At 54.4% G+C, this 19711-nt stretch overlaps 1 protein-coding gene across 2 annotated transcripts in view; it reads right to left on the bottom strand.

Moving 5' to 3' along the window:
* WSCD2 (WSC domain containing 2) overlaps positions 1–19711 on the bottom strand; it is a 39125-nt gene that overhangs the window by 4993 nt on the left and 14421 nt on the right. For both annotated transcript variants that reach the window (XM_064168114.1, XM_064168113.1), the window contains exons 2-8: positions 15687–16598; positions 11193–11307; positions 9385–9569; positions 8581–8702; positions 6121–6295; positions 4625–4789; positions 2062–2262 (exon numbers count right to left, since the gene is read on the bottom strand). In XM_064168114.1, the coding sequence (XP_064024184.1) occupies positions 2062–2262; positions 4625–4789; positions 6121–6295; positions 8581–8702; positions 9385–9569; positions 11193–11307; positions 15687–16062 (1339 nt within the window). In that variant the 5' untranslated portion in view covers positions 16063–16598. The remainder of the gene's footprint in view (positions 1–2061; positions 2263–4624; positions 4790–6120; positions 6296–8580; positions 8703–9384; positions 9570–11192; positions 11308–15686; positions 16599–19711) is intronic.

The raw sequence follows: 19711 nt of genomic DNA, 5'->3' as shown, positions 1-19711 counted from the left end.
AGGAGCAGTGTGGGCAGCAGAACAAGAGAGGTTCTTCTGCCCTTGTACCCAGCACTGCTGAGGCCACACCTGGAGTGCTGGGTCCAGTTCTGGGCTCCTCCATTCAAGAAAGATGTTGAGGTGCTGGAAGGTGTCCAGAGAAGGGCAGCAAGGCTGGGGAGGGGTCTGGAGCACAACCCTCTGAGGAGAGGCTGAGGGAGCTGGGGGTGTGCAGCCTGCATCAGAGGAGGCTCAGGGCAGAGCTCATTGCTGTCTGCAGCTGCCTGAAGGGAGGCTGTAGCCAGGTGGGGTTGGGCTCTGCTGCCAGGTGACCAGCAACAGAACAAGGGGACACAGTCTGGAGTTGTGCCAGGGGAGGTCTAGGCTGGATGTTGTTAGGAGGTTGTTGTCAGAGAGAGTGATTGGCATTGGAATGGGCTGCCCAGGGAGGTGGTGGAGTCTCTGTGGCTGGAGGTGTTGAAGCCAAGCCTGTCTGGGGCACTTAGTGCCATGGTCTGGTTGGTTGGGCAGGGCTGGGTGCTAGGTTGGACTGGCTGAGCTTGGAGCTCTCTTCCAACCTGCTTGATTCTATGATTCTATGGTGGGCACAGTGCCAGCCCTCTTGGAAGCCCCCCAGCGCTCTCAGCAGTGCTGATGGCAGAAGGGGTTGGCAACCACCATCCCCTCCCCACGGGCAGAGTGGTGGCAGGATAGTATTTCTGTGTGCCCAGCTGCTCTGAGACACCCCCACCCCCATCCATCCCCGGGCTCGGGGTGGGGGCTCCTTAATTAGAGCAATTTACAAATTGCTGTTGTGGAGCTGACTTCATTGGAAAGAGTTAAAATATTTAGCTTGATTGAACATCTGCTACCCTTCACTCAGAGTTTATTTGAGGCCAGCCTTTGCTGTTATGTGCCTGGGCTGCCTTAGCACCCTGTGCTTGCGGTGCTGGGGGCAGCCCAGCCCTGCCCTCCCTCCTGCCCTGCCCCGTGGGGAGCAACCTCCCACTGCTGCCAAAGAGTCGTGGAATTGTTTTGGCTGGAAAAGACCTCTAAGGTCATCCAGTCCAACCCTTAACCCAGCACTGCCAGGGCACCACTAAACCATGGCCCTCAGCATCACATCTCCATGGCTTTGAAGCCCCTCCTGGGATGGGGACTCCACCACTGCCCTGGGCAGCCTGGGTCAGGCCTTAACAACCCTCAAGGGGACGAAATTGTCCCTCATGTCCAAATTAAACCTCTCCTGGGGCAACCTGAGGCCATTTCCTCTTGTCCTATCCCTTGTTCCTTGGGAGAAGAGACCAACCCCACCTAACTCCAGCCTCCTGGACCTGATGGACTCCATCTTAGAGGTCTTTTCCAGATGGATTAATTCCATGATTCCCACTCCTGAAAGTGTTTAAGGCCAGACTGGGCAGGACCTTGAGCATTCTGGTTTAGTGGAAAGTGTTCCTGCCTGTGGCAGGGGGTTTGGAACTAGAATGGCCTTTAAAATTGAAGATCACATTGGGTGAAGAAGCTCAGAGGGCTGCAGCAGCTCTGCTACGAGGACAGGCTATGAGAGTTGGGGCTCTGCAGCCTGGAGAAGAGAAGGCTTTGAGGAGACCTTGGAGTGGCCTTCCAGTATCTGAAGGGGACCTACAAGAAGGCTGAGGAGGGACTACTGACAAGGTCTTGGAATGACAGGAGGAGGAGGAATGGGTTTAAAGTGGCAGAGGGGAGATTGAAAGTGGATGTTAGGAAGAAGTTGTTTGCAGTGAGGGAGGTGAGACACTGGCACAGGTTGCCCAGGGAGGTTGTGGAGCACAGAATCACCCAATGTGATCTTTGATCACATTGGGTGACTCTGTGCTCCACAACCTCCCTGGAGCTGTTCAGGACCAGCTTGGATGAGGCTGTGAGTGATCTATTCTAGTGGGAGGTGTCCCTGCCTATGGCAGAGCGTTGGAACTGGCTGAGCTTTGAGGTCCCTTCCAACCTAAACCATTCTATGATTCTCTGACTCTCTTGGCCAGCCTGCAGCTTGCCTGCCTGGTTGCCACAGGCACAGGGCAGGAGCAGCTGAGGCCAGCAGCCTACCTTTGCCCTTCCAGTGGGCGTGGGAGGCGAAGCCAATGTGCCCTCCGTACTTGCGGTTGAACTCGGCCATCAGTGCCTTGTAGGGGTTGCGGATGAGCAGGATGGCAGAGTCGAAGGATTCGATCTCCTTCTGCCCACTCTCGTGGGTCTTGATGCAGATTGTCCTCCCGCTTCTCCAGTGGTCCCTCTCGCCCTTGAAACCTGGGGGACACAGCGAGCCAAGGCTGAATGCTCACCCGGATGAGCAAAGCTGAGCTGGGGAAGGATGGAGGATGGCAGTTGGATGAAGGCAGCTGGGGTTTGAAGTAGGCTTTGCCATGAAGATGCTCAGAGGGCTGCAGCAGCTCTGCTGTGAGGATAGGTTATGAGAGTTGGGGCTTTGCAGCCTGGAGGAGAGAAGGCTTCAAGGAGACCTTAGAGTTGCCTTCCAGTACCTGAAGGGGGATGGGGAGGGGCTATTGGCAAGGTCTTGTATTGACAGGATGAGGAGGAGTGGGTCTAGACTGGCAGAGGGGACATTGGAACTGGATCTTATGAAGAAGTGAGGGTGGTGAGACACTGGCACAGGTTGCCTAGGGAGGTTGTGGAGCACAGAATCATTCAATGTGATCAAAGATCACATTGAATGATTCTGTGCTCCACAACCTCCCTGGAGGTGTTCAGGACCAGGTTGGATGAGGCCTTGAGTGACCTGTTCTAGTGGGAGGTGTCCCTGCCTATGGCAGGGGGTTGGAACTGGCTGAGCTTTGAGGTCCCTTCCTACCCAAACCATTCTGTGATTCTATGACTTGCATCACTGCTCAGATGGAAATAGTTTGTTTTTGCCAAGTTATGAGTCACCTAAAATTAAATCCTGAGAGGGTGGGAAGCAAGCACAGGGGTCTGAGCAGAGCTGTCTCCTCCCTGCCCATGCTCACATCTCAGTGCCATGGGAGGGTGGGAAGCAGGCACAGGGCTCTGAGCAGAGCTGTCTCCTCCCTGCCCATGCTCACATCTCAGTGCCATAGGAGGGTGGGAAGCAGGCACAGGGCTCTGAGCAGAGCTGTCTCCTCCCTGCCCATGCTCACATCTCAGTGCCATGGGTCTGCAACAACCTGATGTTGCCTAGCTTGGCTTTTCTCCAGGGCAGAACAGACTGGCAAGAAAACTGCACTAAGGTAACTTCTGCTTGTCTTGGGTGGTCAGGAACACGTTTTTGCAGCTCTGATCTCCCTGGCCACAGAAGTTAAACCTTCTCACTAAATTAAGAAGCACAAGAAGTTCAGAGTGACCTCTCAGTTGTTTTGCTGATGGTACCAAACCAGGAGGAGTGGCTGACACCCCCTCAGGCTGTGCTGCCATCCAGCAAGACCCAGACAGTTGGGTGAGGGGAACCTCATGAAGTTCAGGAAAGGCAGGTGTAGGATCCTGCACCTGGAAAGGAAGAACCCCCTGCAGCTGCACAGGTGAGGGGTGACCTGCTGGAAAGCAGCTCTGCAGAGAAGGACCTGGGAATCCTGCTGGACAACAAATAGCCCATGAGCCACCAATGTGCCCTTCTGGCCAAGAAAGCTGATGCTCTCCTAGGATGCATGAAGGAGTGTGGCCAGCAGGTCAAGGGAGGTTCTTCTCCTCCTCTTCTACCCTACTTTTAGCCCACTTCTAGCTCCCTAGCTCAAGAGAGACAGGGAACTATGGAGAGAGTACAGCAGAGGCTACAAAGATGCTGAGGGGCTTGGAGCAGCTCTGTGAGGAGGAAAGGCTGAGAGCCCTGGGGCTGTGGAGCCTGCAGAAGAGCAGCCCCAGAGGGGATCTGAGCAATGCTCAGCAAGAGCTAAAGGACCTGTGGGGGGCAAGAGGATGGGAACAGACTCCTGTCTGTGGTGCCCAGCAACAGGACAAGGGCCAATGGGCACAAACTGGAACCCAGGAGGTTCCATCTGAACAGGAGGAAAAACTTTTCTAGTGTGAGGCTGCTGGAGCCCTGGAGCAGGCTGCCCAGAGAGGCTGTGGAGTCTCCTTCTCTGCAGAGCTTCCAAACCCACCTGGACATTACAATCCTGGGCAAGCTGCTGTGTGTGCCTCTGCTGGAGCAGGGACATTGGACTGGATGATGTCCAGAGGTCCCTTCCAAATTCTGCCCTGATGGGGTTATGAGATTCATGCTCATGAAGCTTCTGATGAGCCCAGGAGAGAGTTCCTATCATGCACCACCATCCCTCGTGTGCCCTACATGGGATATCAGGGCTGAGCCCAGCATCCCTCCCAGCCCAAACACAGCCCAAACCACCCAGGCAGGCAATGCTAGTGGATCTGAGCTGAGCTGGGAGCCAAGTTGCAAGGAGCTGTATGACATCAATTAGAGATGTGTCATTTGCTGTCTGCAGTCAGCTTCATCTCCCAGTTGCCTGGATACCTCAACCCAGAATAAACACAGAGCCCACACTAAGGTGGATGAGCAAAACCTTCCAGCCCAAACCAGCCCATGGAGCAGCATCAGTTGTACTCAGCTCTGAATGCCCAAGGGATAGTACCAAGACTTCCTCCCAGCTCAGGTGGCTCCAGCAATAAACCCTTCTCTCACCTTTGTTGTAGAGAGAGCCATCAAAGTAGTAGCTGCCAGTGTAGAAGCCTGTGGCCAACTCGATGAGGTGTCGTGCCCAGGTGTTGCCAGCACCAGGGAAGCTGGCCAGGGCCACCAGCTGCTTGGCACGGGTTGGGAGGAACCTCCTGTCCATGCAGCGGTTGTCTGTGGTGAGAGGAACCCAAGACACATCAGGGCTGCAGCGTGGACATGTGGACACTGCCCTTCCCTACAGCTTCTGGGAAGGTGCTGGGACAGGGGGTGAGGAAGTGGCTGCTGCAGGGCAAAGCATGCTGCTAAACCACCCACGGGCAGCCCAAAGAGTCTTAAAGACCCCAAAGAGTCTTAAAGACCCCAAAGAGTCTTAAGAGGAGAGCAGGAGATGCTCTGCTTTGCTATTAGGAGACAATGAGTTGCAGAGGTGCATCTGCCAAGCAACCTCCTGCTTATCATATCAGTGAATCCATGAGTGGTGCCATCATGGCTCCATCATCCCAAAAGGGATGGAGCTGAGACTGAGCTGCTCTGAAGCAAAGCCATCTGAATTTGGCTTCTCCTTTGCTCCATTCAGCTCCTTCCTCTCCCAGTAGCAGGTTTCCCTCTTGGCTTGTGCTTTGAAAGCCATGGGGATGTGGTGCCGAGGGACATGGTTTGGTGGTGACCTGGCAGTGGTAGGTTAATGGTTGGACCTGATGGACTCCATCTTAGAGGTCTTTTCCAGCTGGACCAATTCCACAATTCCCCTCCCTGAAAGTGTTTAATGAAGGCTGGGCAGGACCTTGAGCATCCTGATTTAGTGGAAAGTGCTCCTGCCTGTGGCAGGGGGGGCTGGAACTAGAATGGCCTTTAAAGACCCTTCCAGCCCAGACTGTTCTGTGATTCTATGATCTTCAAGGTCTCTTCCAAGCAAAACCATTCCATGATTCCCTGTTCCCAGCAGTCACACCACGGAGACCTTCAGGGTGCTGGTGAGCAGAACCCCTCTTTGCACTGCCTTCCAAGGACTTTCTGCCTGGTCACAGCTTTTTCTCCTCCCCCATTTTTCTCCTGGGAGCTGGTCCCTTCCATCTGGCAAAGCCCCAGCAGGTTCACCAGCTGGCTGCAGGCTCTGGTTTGCCAGTGCTGCTGGTGACAAGGAGGGACAAGGAGGGATGCTGCCGGAGGCAGATGGCCAACTGCTGTCTCCTGCAGCTGAGCCAGGCAGCAATTAAAGCTGTTTGCTCAGGAGGGGCTTGGTTTTCCCAGGAAATTCAAACAAATGGGAATTTTTAATGGAAGATGCTGTAAGATGTTCCCAGTGCCCGGGAAGGGGTTGGGAAATGAGCACTGGCATGACCCTGGGGTGGTCCCTGGAGGTGTTCAAGAAATGTATGGCCATGGCACTTTGGTTTAATGGCTGTGGGGGGCTGAAGCTGCTGGTTGGCCTTGGTGATCTTAGAGGGCTGTTCTATGGCTCCTGCCCAGCAGCAGGTTGGGTGAGCCTGGTGCCAGCTCACCTTGCACTTGGGTCTGGTAGACCAGGAGGTACTCGGCGGTGCCACAGCTCTCGAACTCCTCCCCGGCGCATTTCTGGGCACAGAGCTGCTCGTCCTCACGCTCGTGCAGGGTGAAGAGTGTGGTGGGGAATCCACAGTGGCAGGAGGTCCCAGCCAGGGCTGACAAGGGGTACTCCTGTGGGGATGATGAGAGAGTGGGCAGCTGGTGGCACCATCCCAATTTCCCCCTGGGGAACCCTTCCTCTGCCCCCCCACATCCATGCTCACCACCCATGGGGCACTGTTTGACAGTCATGGTGGTCTTAGGTTGAAGGTTGGAGCCAGTCTTAAAGGTCTGAGGCTGGGGAGGTTTAGATTGGCCATTAGGAAAAAGCTTTTTACAGAGAGAGTGGTCAGGGAGTGGAAGGAGCTGCCCAGGGAGGTGGTGGAGCCACCCACCCTGGATGTGTTTCAGGGAGGTTTGGATGTGGTGCTTGGGGCTATGGTTTAAGGAGAATCTTGTTGAGTAGGGTTCTAGATTGGACTTGGTGATCCTGAGGGGCTTTGCCAACCTGCATGGCTCTGTGAGTCTGTTTCTTCCAACCAAAACAACTCCATGATTCTATGCCCCCACTGTGGCACAAGGGACAGTTGGCAGCAGACTTTGGGTGGGTTGGAGCAACCTTCACAGCACAGAGAAAAGGCACAACAATTAGAGTGCCTTTTTTGCCCCTCTATGACAGTAGAACAACCTCCCCCAGAGTGAACTACTGAGGGTTGATCAGTGAGCCTGGAAGTGCTCAAGGCCAGCTTGGATGGGGCTCTAATCTAAGGGGAGGTGTCCTTGCTCTTGGCAGGGGGTTGGGACTAGATGATCTTTAAAGTCTCTTCCAACCCAACCTTTCTATGATTCTTGATGATTGGACTCAATGATCTTAGAAGTCTTTTCCAACCAAAGCAATTCCATGATTCCATCTGGATTCAGCATCCTTCTAGCTGGTTCCAGCACTCTTCAGCTTGGACTCAGCTCCCCTCAAGCTGCTTGCACAAGCAGTTTGTTGCAGATGCCCAATGCCATCCGAGCCCTCACCATCCCATGGCACAGCTGATGCACCAGAGCCCCTGGTAGAGCTTTGCCACCCACACCTAAGTTACTCAGAGCTATCAGACAGCCCATGACAGCCTTGCTGGAGTTTCCAAACCTGGAGTTATGAGGCTCATTTGGTGGCTGACAGGAGATTTACAACCAGGAGCTGGGTTTAATCGAGGGGCTCAGGTTATTTACACCTCCCATCTTCAACCTCTCCCAGCAGTGATGGGAAAGTAGAGCCTGGGATAGAGCAGTTGCTTATATTTTACTGGTGTGATAGTTCCTCACCATCCTCTGCTAGAGGCATCATGAAGGGAGAACAGGACTGCCCCTACCTCCAGGTCTTTCTCTTCTCCTGCCTGATAATTTGCCTAATTTTGATTAGTAACTGCAAATTGCTCTGCAGCATCCCTGGTCCACAGCTGGACCCTGCAATGCTCCTGCCCAAACCCCTCTTTGGGCTGGCTGCTGCTTGATGAGGTGGGTCAAGACCATGAGGAGTGAGCAGGGCAGGAAGTGGGTTCTGTCCTTTGGGGACATGTGGTCCAGTCCAGAAACACATCAGTGTGATCCTTTGTCATTAGGAGACAGATAATTATGACACTAAATCAGATTAAACATCTACCCAGTGTGACCTTGCCTGGTGATGATTTAGATGATTAACTCCCTGCACCAGTGAAGGTTGGGAGATGACCTTCTGGAAAGCAGCTCAGCAGAGAAGGACCTGGGAGTGCTGGTGGGCAAGTTCACCGTGAGTGAACTAAGGCAAATGGTCTCCTGGAGTGTCTGAAGAAGGTCAAGGGAGTTTCTCCTGCCCCTCTACTCCACCTCATTAAGGCTGCCTGAAGTACTGGATCCAGCTCTGGGATCCCCAGTTCAAGAGAGACAGAAAACCACTGGAGACAGACCAGTGAAGGCCACAAAGATGCTGAGGAGCCTGGAGCATCTCTGTGAGGAGGAAAGGCTGAGAGCCCTGGGGCTGCTGAGCCTGGAGAAGAGCAGCCCCAGAGAGGATCTGAGCAATGCTCAGCAAGAGCTAAAGGACCTGTAGGAGGGCAAGAGGATGGGGACAGACACTTGTCAGTGGTGCCCAGTGGCAGGACAATGGCCAGTGGGCACAAACTGAACACACCCCAATAGGAGAAGAAAGTTCTTTGATATGAGGGTGCTGAAGGTCTGGAGCAGGCTGCCCAGAGGGGTTGTGGAGTCTCCTTCTCTGAAGAGCTTCCAAACCCACCTGGACATTGTGATGCTGAGCAAGCTGCTGTGGATGGCCCTGATTTAGCAAGAGCGTTAGAGTGGATGATCTCCAGGGGTCCCTTCCAACTCCTGTCATACTGGGATTCTGTGATTCAGCTTTTGACCTGCTCCCCTTTGTCTTGCCCTGGTACCTTCTCAGTGCAGAAGTCCACACACTTGTCCACTGACATGTTCAGCATGAGCTGGCTGACAGGCAGGGCGATGGAGATGTTGTCTGGCCGGTGGAAGCACCCCCGGAATATTGCACTGCCATCTGCAAGGGAGAGAGACCACAGCACTGAGAGCCATGCTGCTCCAGCCCTGAGGAGCAGGGACTGTGCCCTTCAAACAGTGTCACTGCCATCCCCTAACACCCCAGGCTCAAGAGTAAGAACCCCTGCATGCCCCAGCAGATCCATCTCACACTGTTCCTCTGCAGCCACCCGCTGGCACAGCAGCTACTTTTCCCCAGCTCTTGTTACCCTCTCACCCTGAAAGGTCTTCACCCACCCAGGCACCCTCAGCCCCTCTCCAGAGTGGTCCCTCAACCAGGTACCTGGTGGTGGGAGCTCTGAACCCCATCACCCACCCTGAAAGGTCTTCACCCACCCAGGCACCCTCAGCCCCTCTCCAGAGTGGTCCCTCAACCAGGTACCTGGTGGTGGGAGCTCTGAACCCCACCTCCCTGCTTCACATTGCCTGGGGACAAGGAAAGCAAAGCAGCAGCCATCAGTAGAGTGCTGCCTCAGGTGGCCCAGAGATGGGGATCCCTGTAACCATTTCAGATCAGGTTGTTTGGGGCTGGGAGCAACCTGCTCTAGCTGCAGATGTCCCTGCTGAGAGCTGCAAGGTTGAACTGAATGACCTCAAAAAGTCCCTTCCCACCCAAACCAGTTTATAACTCATTCTGTGTTTGGGGGGCCGAGCTGGGAGCCCCAAGCATGGCACCAACTTACACCTCCTGGCCGACTCCTGGGCCAGCTCCAGGCGGTAGATGGAGAGGCGGTTGACCCCCCCACAGATGTTGGTCCTCTCGCCCTTGCAGACCATGTTGCACTCAGTCTCACTGGCGTTGGCTGCCTGCACCTTGTGCCCACAGTAGCACTCGGCCCCGAATTCCAGCCCTGCGTAGAGGTAGCCCCTGGGGAGAGGCAGATGAGGAGGGAGGGATCAGAGCATCCTTGGGCTTCCACCCAGCTCCATGGAGTTTGGCAGGAGCATTCCCCCTGCAGCCAGATCACATTAAGCACTGGAAGCAGTGGCCCAAAGATGCATTGTTGGATTCCATTCCATCCTATCCTGCCCTATCCTATCCCATTGTTTTCTATTCCTTTCTATCCCATTCCACCCTATCCTATTCTACTCTATCCTGTGCCATTACATCATCTTATTCCATTCCTTCCCTTTCTGCCCCTCCTATCCTATTTCATTCCTTTCTACTCCATCCCATTCCATTCTACCCCATGCTTTCATTCTACTCCATCCCATTCCATTCTATTCTGTTCCATTCCACCCTATGCTTTCATTCTACTCCATCCCATTCCTTTCTATTCCATTCTGTTCCATTCTGTCTTTTCATTCTACTCCATCCCATTCCTTTCTATTCCATTCTATTCTGTTCCACTCCATCCTATCTTTTCATTCTACTCCATCTCATTCCTTTCTATTCCATTCTATCCTGTCCCATTCCATCCTATCCTTTCATTCTACTCCATCCCATTCCATCCTATCTTACCCCTTCCACCCTATCCATCCCTTTCCATTTCATCCCATCCCATCTTATCTCATTCCACCCTATCCATCTCACTCCATTTCATTTCATTCCATTCCATCCTGTCCTATTCTGTCTTATACCTTTCTAGTCTACTCAATTCCATCTTGTCCTACCCCATTCCATCCTCTCCTATCTCATCCCACCCTTTGCAGCAGTGTCCCCAGGTGCCAGGAGATGCTGTGTTTCAGGTCCCAGGGTGTTTGGAACCACAAACTGCCCTCAGTGCTGCCCACCCCACCAGCACCAACCACAATTAGGGGATATCCTTCATCCTTAGGGGAAAAGAGCAGACTTTGACAGCAAAGGGTCTATGGTTCTCCAAAGCTGCTCCTGGACATGCTCTGAGAGATGGGAAGGTCTGTGGAAGGTGTTTTGGTGTGGGACAGAATTTTGGTGGGGTCAGGCCTGGGCAGATGGAAACACTCAAGGATCCCCCAGCAGTGAATTCTCAAACATAGGAATAATCTGCTGGGGACAGTGGTGGAGTTCAGGACAAGGAGCAATGAGTGTAAGCTGCAGCACAGGAGGTTCCACCTCAACACAAGGGAGAACTTCTTCACTGGAAGGATCCCAGAGCACTGGAACAGGCTGCCCAGAGAGGTTGTGGAGTCTCCTTCTTTGAAGCCTTTCAAAACCTGCTGGATGTGTTCCTGTGTGATGTGGTTCAGATGCTCCTGCTCTGGCAGGGGGGTTGGACTGGCTGAGCTTTGAAGGTCCCTTCCTCACCCTGCCATCCTGTGATTCTGCAAAGTCTTCCCTTCACCATCATTCCCCTCCCCCCCAGAGCACCTTCTCACCGAGGTGTCAGCAAAGCATCAGTGAATTGAAAGGCATTTTAAAAAGTCCAAAAGAGATCAGTCTAGAGGGGGGGGGGAGGGGGGGAAAGGAGGTGGGAGGAAGGGGAGGGGAGCAGGGAAATGTGTCAGCAGAGAAAGGCCGTGGGTGTGCGGGGATGGATGGATGGGGCCGCCGTGCCTGTCGCCTGCCTACCGCTCGGCACAGTTGTCCTGGCAACGGAAGACTGTCATCTTCTTGTAGTCGAAGAAGGAGACGCCGCGCAGCGTCCGCTGCCGGGTGTTGTCCACGTAGCAGCCGAGGTACCTGGCTGAGAGGTGGGGGGAGAAGAGAACGTGGGTTAGAACCAGCTGGGCTGGACCCATCCGCTCCCTCTCCCCTGTTAGGGTCTTCTTGCCCCCGCAATAGGGATGCGCAGCAAGGCGCTGCGGGCGTTCGCTTTCGGAGCGCTGCTCTGGGTACAGCGCGGCCCTGGGAATGCTGCAGAGCAGGTGGGGAAAGCACAGGGACAGCCACCACGGGTAGAAAAGGTGGCGTGGCTCTGCGTGCTTCCATCGTCTTCTTTCCCATCGACCTCAAAACTAAGCAGAGAGCTCCAAATGTGGTTAAAAAAAAAGTCAATCTTCTTCCCACCAACCTCCTAACTGAGCAAAGCAGCCCCAAGTGTGGGCTAAACCCTCACCTCCTTCTACACCAACCTCCTAACTGAGCAAAGCAGCCCCAAGTGTGGGCTAAACCCTCACCTCCTTCTACACCAACCTCCTAACTGAGCAAAGCAGCCCCAAGTGTGGGCTAAACCCTCACCTCCTTCTACACCAACCTCCTAACTGAGCAAAGCAGTCCCAGGTGTGGGCTAAACCCTCACCTCCTTCTACACCAACCTCCTAACTGAGCAAAGCAGCCCCAAGTGTGGGCTAAACCCTCACCTCCTTCTACACCAACCTCCTAACTGAGCAAAGCAGTCCCAGGTGTGGGCTAAACCCCCACCTCCTTCTACACCAACCTCCTAACTGAGCAAAGCAGCCCCAAGTGTGGGCTAAACCCCCACCTCCTTCTACACCAACCTCCTAACTGAGCAAAGCAGCCCCAAGTGTGGGCTAAACCCCCACCTCCTTCTACACCAACCTCCTAATTGAGCAAAGCAGCCCCAAGTGTGGGCTAAACCCTCACCTCCTTCTACACCAACCTCCTAACTGAGCAAAGCAGCCCCAAGTGTGGGCTAAACCCCCACCTCCTTCTACACCAACCTCCTAACTGAGCAAAGCAGCCCCAAGTGTGGACTAAACCCTCACCTCCTTCTACACCAACCTCCTAACTGAGCAAAGCAGCCCCAAGTGTGGGCTAAACCCTCACCTCCTTCTACACCAACCTCCTAACTGAGCAAAGCAGCCTCAAATGTCATCTGAACCCCCACCTCCTTCTACCCCAACATCAAACCTGAGCAAAGCAACCCTCAATAAGATCCTAAAAGGCCTGCTCTGCTCTCAGAGTGTCTTCTGCAAGATGCCAACTCTGTCCCACAGACCCTGGAGCCTATGTGGTGGCCATTCCAACCTTCTATCTGCCTGGCCCAGACCCTCACCAGCACTACAAACCTGCTTGTCCAAGTCAGCCTGGAGAGCCAGGCAGAGAGAACCAGGCCTGATAGAGCTTTCACCACCACGAGCTGTAACAGATTGCTCCCAATTGCTCGCAGCATTGCCACAGCACTGAGCAGGTTTTGGCAGCTCAGCTCAGCTCAGCATGGCTGGGACAGATCTAAGTGGTGTGGGATGACTCCAGAGGTTGGTAGGGAGCAGGTGAGTGATGTGTGTCCTCAATCCACTGCTCCTGACAGGTGAGAGCTGTAAGTCATTAGGAAGGCAATTGGAATGATTAGGGGGATATGAGGAGGTGGAGAGAAGGAGGAGTGAGTGGTGGGGTTAGGAAGAGGTGGCTGGAAGGTGCTGAGTGGTGAGAAAATGACCTGCCCCAGCTTGGTGCCTTCACATCATGCTAAGGAATTTCATAGAATCATGGAATAGTTTGGATTTGAAGGGACCTTAAAGATCATCTAGTTCTAACCACCCTGCCATGGGCAGGGACACCTCCTACCAGCCCAGGTTGCTCAAAGCCCCATTCAGCCTGGCCTTGGACACCTCCAGGGAGAGGGCATCCACAACCTCCCCAGGCAACCTGTGGCAGTGTCTCCCCACTCTCACTGGAAAGAATTTCTTCTAATCTCCAGTCTCAATCTCCTCTCTTCCACCTCAAAGCCATGCCCCCCCCTCCTCTTGTCACTACAAGCCCTTGTAGAAAGTCCCTCTTCAGCTTTCTTGTAGCCCCCTCCACGTACTGGAAGGCTGCTCTAAGGTCTCCCTGGAGCCTTCTCATCTGCAGGCTGAGCAACCCCAGCTCCCTCAGCCTGTGCCCATAGGGGAGGTGCCCTATTTTGAAGCATGGTGGGAACCTGTGTGTGAGCTGACACAGATCCAGCCAGCAAAAGGCATTCAATTCCCTAAGGGTCTCAATCTCCATCATGCTGTGGAGCTATCAAGCAGCTCTTGTGGTGACACCCACATGCCCTCCAGCTCCCATGAACTGCTGCTCAAGTTGAGCTTTCTCATGAGACCTCAAAAAGGGGAAAGCTGCTGTTACCAGACCACCTGTGAGAAGATAAGCCAGCAAGGCCTGAGCTCAGCAGCCCTCCCCCATCCCTCACAGCCCCCACCATGGCCGGGCATGGAGAGGCAGTGGTGCCAGCAGAGGTTAATCGTGGTGGACACATCGCAGACGGCCAGGGACAGGGCAGTGCTCGGGGTCCTGGTGGTGACTGACAGCTCCTGCTCGAGGAGCATCTGGTGAGGACTGGCTGGGTGTCAGTTCACATTAACGGAGCCACAGGCGCCTGGGGAAGGCTCCAGACCCCTCTGTGCCAGGGCACCATGGGAAAATCCCTGCTCACCTCCTTGGAGCGTGAGCACCACCAGCCCTTTTCTGTCCTGCTTCCAAGCCTGCATTGTGCATCTTGCCTGGAGTGACCACAGGCACAAACCTCTCATGGGGCTGGCAGCCGAGGAGGAGCCCCCAGCACCCCAGGAGCAGCTCGGGTTTGGGGGGGGCAAGCCAGGCTTAGCATGGTGGCTCCTGTGAAGCCTCCAATTTGCCATGGGGCTGGGGGTTCCTACCTCTCTCCTGCAAGGGTTCATGCTCCTAGCTCCTGATGCTGGTGGAACTGCATGTGCCAAACCCCACAAGGCAAGTTCTGAGCAAGCCTACCTTTTGGGGCACACAAAGCAGCTTCCATGGGCACCAGGGCTCCCTGTGGACATACATCTCCCAGCAGAGATTTCCCTTGTCCTGGGGCTCAGGAGAGAGAAGCCAGCAGCAACAGGCAGAGAAGAGCTCAGCAGCATCATAACTGTGCAGCAGTTCTTTACTACAAGGGAGGTGGAACATTGGAAGAGGTTGCCCAGGGAGGTGGAGGAGGCGCCATCCCTGGAGACATTCAAGGTCAGGCTTGATGGGATTCTGAGCAACTTGCTCTAGTTGCAGATGTCTGTACTGACTGCAGCAGGGTTGGACTGGATGAGCTTAAAATGTCCTTTCCAACCCAAACCTGTTTGCGATTCAATGATTCTATCATCTTGACACCTCTCCAGCAGCTTCTAGACTCACAGAATCATTTAGGTTGGAAAAGACCTTTAAGATCATCAAGTCCAACCACAAACCCAACACTGCCAAGAAACCCTAGCAGCTTTCACAGCAGCTGAAGGTGTGAGATGCTCAGGTCACCAGGGGACATGAGATGCATTTGGGTGAGGTTTGCCAGCACTGGGTGCTCCTGGGTGCCAGCGAGAGAGGCAATGAGCTGAAGAACCAGTGGGATGGAAAAGCCCTGATGGGCAGCTCTCAGCCACCCAAATCCAGAGCAAGCATGCAGCCTGGTCTGCAGGGAGCTGCCTTGGGGATAAATAGATGCCATTTTAAAAATCAATGAGAGCTGCTACATCCACTTATCCTTCTTCATTAATAATGGCCCTGCTCAACAATCCACCACGCAGCCCAGCCGGCAGCCAGGCAGGGAGCTCCTGGCTCGACAGCCCTTTGGGCTGCCTGGACACCTCACAAATCTGGGTTTAGTGTTCATTGGAGCCAACAGAACCATAGAATGATTTTGGTTGGAAAGACCCTGAAGATCAAGCCCAACCATTAGCCCTGTGCTGCCAGGTCATCACTAAACCACATCCCTCAGTATCACATCTACTCAGCTTTGAAGCTCTACTGATGAGACTCCACTGCTGCTATGGGCAGCCTGGGTCAGGATATGACAACCCTTTTAGGGAAGAAATTATTCCTCATGGCTAACCTAAACCCCACCTGGTGCAGCTTGAGGCCATTTTCTTTTGTCCTGTGGCTTGTTCCGGGGGACAACAGACCAACCCCCACCTGGCTCCAACCTCCTTTCAGGGAGTTGAGGTCTCCCCTCAACCTCCTCTTCTCCAGGCTAAACAACCCCACTTTTAGCGCTGGAGTAGCATGCACTCATGGTTTACAAACACCCAAATACAGGGGATGCTCAGAAATATGCTCCTGGTAGGGGTGCAGGACCCAAAGCATCTTGGAAGGCACTGCCCTGGCACACAAGGCTTCCCCTGGGAGAGACCGAAAGGAAGGACCCACAGCTGGACACACGGCCCCAGCCCTTACCTCTGTCCTCCTCTTTCTCACGGCCGCTCCTGCCCCTGCTGGCTCGGCTGCGGGCGCTGCTGTAGTCTGCAGCTTTGCTCCTCTCCGCTGGTTCCTTGGAGGTGCTTTTGAACCAGGCTCCGTGCCTCCGTGTGCCCCCTGGCACCGTCACCGGCGCCTTGAATCCGCGGCTCAGCTGCATCACCCCCAGGTAGGGCAGCCCTGGTCCCTCAGCAGCTCCGGGACCACGCTGGCTCCCTGTCACTGTGGGTTCCCCAGAGAAGCCCGAGTGGAGGAAAACCAAGCTGCCAGCTGCCAGGTAGAGAGCCAGCAGCGTGAAGAACCTGACGGGTCTGCGCCGAAAATACCGCTGGAGCTTTACCAATAATTTGGCCATAACCTCCTCATCCCTTCCCCGGCAGCCGGAGCCGCACGGGAGCTGCTCTCCTGGCCCCAGGGATGCTCTCAGCAGGGCTTGATCCTTTCAGGAGCAGATGGGTGCCCCAGAACTACGGCGAGGGCTGTAGGGTGAAGCTGTGCAAAGCTATAGTCCAACCCCAACAAGTCCAAGAGGGCTGGGGATGGATGTTGAGTCCACGGTGGGGTTTCTCCAGCGCTGGCTGTCGCTGCTGTGCCCAGTTTATTCTCCTCCCAGCAAAGCCCCCCGGCCGTGGCCCGCAGCCTGGGCTGCTGGAGGGATCATGTTAAGGAGATGGAGGGTTTGAAGGTGATTTGAAAGCCGATCAGCTGCTGCAGCTCTTCTCGCTCGGCGGCACCGGCGCTCGCAGGCATCTCGCTAATGGAAACAGCTCCGTCCCCTTTCAGACAAAGAATGAAAAGTCCCTGGATGCCTCTCAGGTCCTGAAGTGCTGACTGAGACCCTTTGTCTGACCAAGTTCCATTCATCTCACTCCCAGGGCAAGAAGCCTCCACCTACAAGTCAAAGAGTAAAGCACACTCAGGGAAGCATCCCGGGATGCAGAGAGGGCAGCAGTCCCCGTCCCTCCGTGGGGTGAGGAAGGATGCCCAGGCTCCCGTCATCCTCTCACCCTTGTCCCCACCAGCACGAAGGTGTGGGATGAGTGGGCTGTGTGGGTGCAGTGAGAGGGATGCTGGCTGGCATGGCCCTGGGGCATGCGGAGCTGAGTCCCCGCTCCAGAGCCCGCAGGTGCCTGCCTTGTGCGGGTGCTACAGGCTGGCTCGGGGACACGTGGAGGGTTCCTAATCTCACCCACGAGAGGAAGAGCCACGCAGGCACACGTGCACAGGCTCACGCTGCTGGAGCTGAACATCTGCTGCCACTTCAGCCCCAGACCTGAACACCTTCTGTGCACCAACCAACCCCCAAGCAAAAGCCCCCCAAAAGCAGAATGGGTGGCAGGCAGCTGCCGGTGGCTGCTCCAGCACTCAGGAACCCTGCAGGGCTGGGGACATGGTGACTCTTCTTCATCCACTCCTTGGCTCTCCCCTGTACTCCTGTTTCATAGAATAACAGAATCATTTGGGTTGGAAGAGACCTTTGAGATCATCCTTAACCCAGCACTGCCAGGGCACCACTGAGGGGCCCCTCAGCACCACATCTCCATGGCTTTGAAACCCCTCCAGGGATGGGGACTCCACCACTGCCCCAGGCAGCCAGGGCCCAGCTTTGACCACACTCAGGGGAAGAAACTGTTCCTCATGTCTGACCTAAATTTGCCCTGACACAAGTCGAGGCCATTTCCTCTTGCCCTTTCATGCCCCCAGGGAGACTGTTGCAGATGTTGAGGAAATAGCATCCTCTGTTCTCCAACCAGGACCAAAGGGCTGCTCTTTCTCATTCACATCTTACCAGCTGGGATCAACACGGTGCTGGCCAAGCAATGCCATGGCTGGAGCTACCTGGGGAAGCCTATCCCAATGCTTGACCAGACAGTCCCCTCCAGCTTACAGAGTCATAGAATGGTTTAGGTTGGAAGGGACCTCAATGATCAGCCAATTCCAACCCCTCACCATAAGCAGGGACACCTCCCACTAGAACAGGTGGCTCAAGGCTTCATCCAGCCTGGCCCTGAACACCTCCAGGGAGGTTGTGGAGCACAGAATCATTCAATCTTTGATCACATTGGGTGATTCTGTGCTCCACAACCTCCCTGGGCAACCTGTGCCAGAGTCTCACCACCCTCACTGCAAACAACTTCTTCCTAACATCTACTTTCAACCTCCCCTCTGCCACTTTAAACCCATTCCTCCTCCTGTTATTCCAAGACTTTGCCAATAGTCCCTCCTCAGCCTTCCTGTAGCCCCCTTCCGATCCTGGAAGGCCACTCCAAGGTCTCCTCAAAGCCTTCTCTTCCCCAGGCTGCCGAGCCCCAACTCTTGTAGCCTGTCCTCATAGCAGAGCTGCTGCAGCCCTCTGAGCATCTTCAAGACCTCCTCTGGACTCACTCCAACAGTTCCACATCCTTCTTTTCTCTCGTGGGGGTTTGTCACCTCCAAACCTTCTAGTTCTGTAGGGGTCACTCCCTTTCTACCCACATTACATGCAGCACTTGGCTTCACTGTGGGAAAAGCCACTGCCACCATACCCTGACATCACATTGGTGGTAGCAGGGACAGCTTCACACCTGGGGTGTGCTGCCAGTCATGGACTCATCTTATTTTAGGAAAGGAGATGAAAATAAATGGGAAGACAAAGTGCCATTAGTTTAATGGCCTCTATGTTCCTGCCATCTGTCTCCCGTTGATTAAATCAAAACTATTGGTGGAACATATGGCATGAATTATACATAAATACTTAAATCCAGGTTCCCAGAGTGCTTATTGGGATACCTCTGACTCTGGTAGGTGAAATTCAGTGGAGCTCAGGGCTGAGCAGGCTCTGTGGGGTGGATTGCTGATGGGACATCAGCTCTTCGAGCTTCCCCCCCCAAACCATCCCCTGCCCAACCATGCCTGGGGCTAAGACAGCCTGAGTAAATCATAGAATGGTAGGGGTTGGAAGGGATCTCCAGAGCTCATCCAGACCTACCCCCCTGCCAAGGCAGAGGCACACAGAGAAGGTCACACAGGAACATATCCAGGCAGGTTTGGAGTGTCTGCAGAGATGGAGACTCCACTACCTCTCTGGGCAGCCTGCTCCGGGGCTCCCTCAGCTTTAAATTACAGAAGTTCCTCCTCATGTTTAGATGGAACTTCTTATGGTCCAGTTTGTGCCCATTACCCCTTGTCCTTTCACTGGGCACCTCTGCAAAAAGCCTGGTGCCATCCTCCTGACACCCACCCTTGTAGCATTGGTCAGCACTGATCAGATCCCCTTCACTCTGCTCTTCTCCAGACCAAACAGCCCAAATTCTCTCAGCCTTCTCTCCTCTCAGAGATCATAGAATCAACCAGGTTAGAAGAGACCTCCAAGCTCACCCACTCCAACCTAGCACCCAGCCCTGGCCAACCAACCAGACCATGGCATTAAGTGCCCCAGCCAGGCTTTGCTTCAACGCCTCCAGGGATGGCAACTCCACCACCTCCCTGGGCAGCCCATTCCAATGCCAATCACTCTCTCTGCCAACAACTTCCTCCTAACATCCACCCTTCCCTCAGCACCTTTGTAGCTTTTGGCTGTTCCTTTTCCAGCAAGTCCCTGTCCTTCTTGACCTGGGGAGCCTGGAGCTGGACACAGTACTGCAGATGTGGCTTACTCACAGCAGAGCAGAAGGGGAGGAGAATCACAGAATTAACCAGGTTGGAAAAGACCTCTGAGATCATTGAGTCCAACCTATCACCTAACACCTTCTAATTAACTAACCCATGGCACTAAGTGCCTCATCCAGCCTCCTCTTAAACACCTCCAGGGATGGAGACTCCACCACCTCCCCAGGCAGCCCATTCCAATGCCAATCACTTTCTGTGAGGAACTTCTTCCTAACATCCTGCCTGAACCTGCCCTGGTGAAGCTTGAGGCTGTGTCCTCTTGTTCTGTCACTTCTTGCCTGGGAGAAGAGACCAACCCCACCTGGCTGTAACCTCCTTTCAGGTAGTTGTAGAGAGCAATCTCCCTCGACCTGCTG

This window comes from Pogoniulus pusillus, chromosome 30 (assembly GCF_015220805.1).
Source record: "Pogoniulus pusillus isolate bPogPus1 chromosome 30, bPogPus1.pri, whole genome shotgun sequence".
NCBI lineage: Eukaryota > Metazoa > Chordata > Aves > Piciformes > Lybiidae > Pogoniulus > Pogoniulus pusillus.
This window is presented reverse-complemented; position numbering and strand designations above follow the sequence as displayed.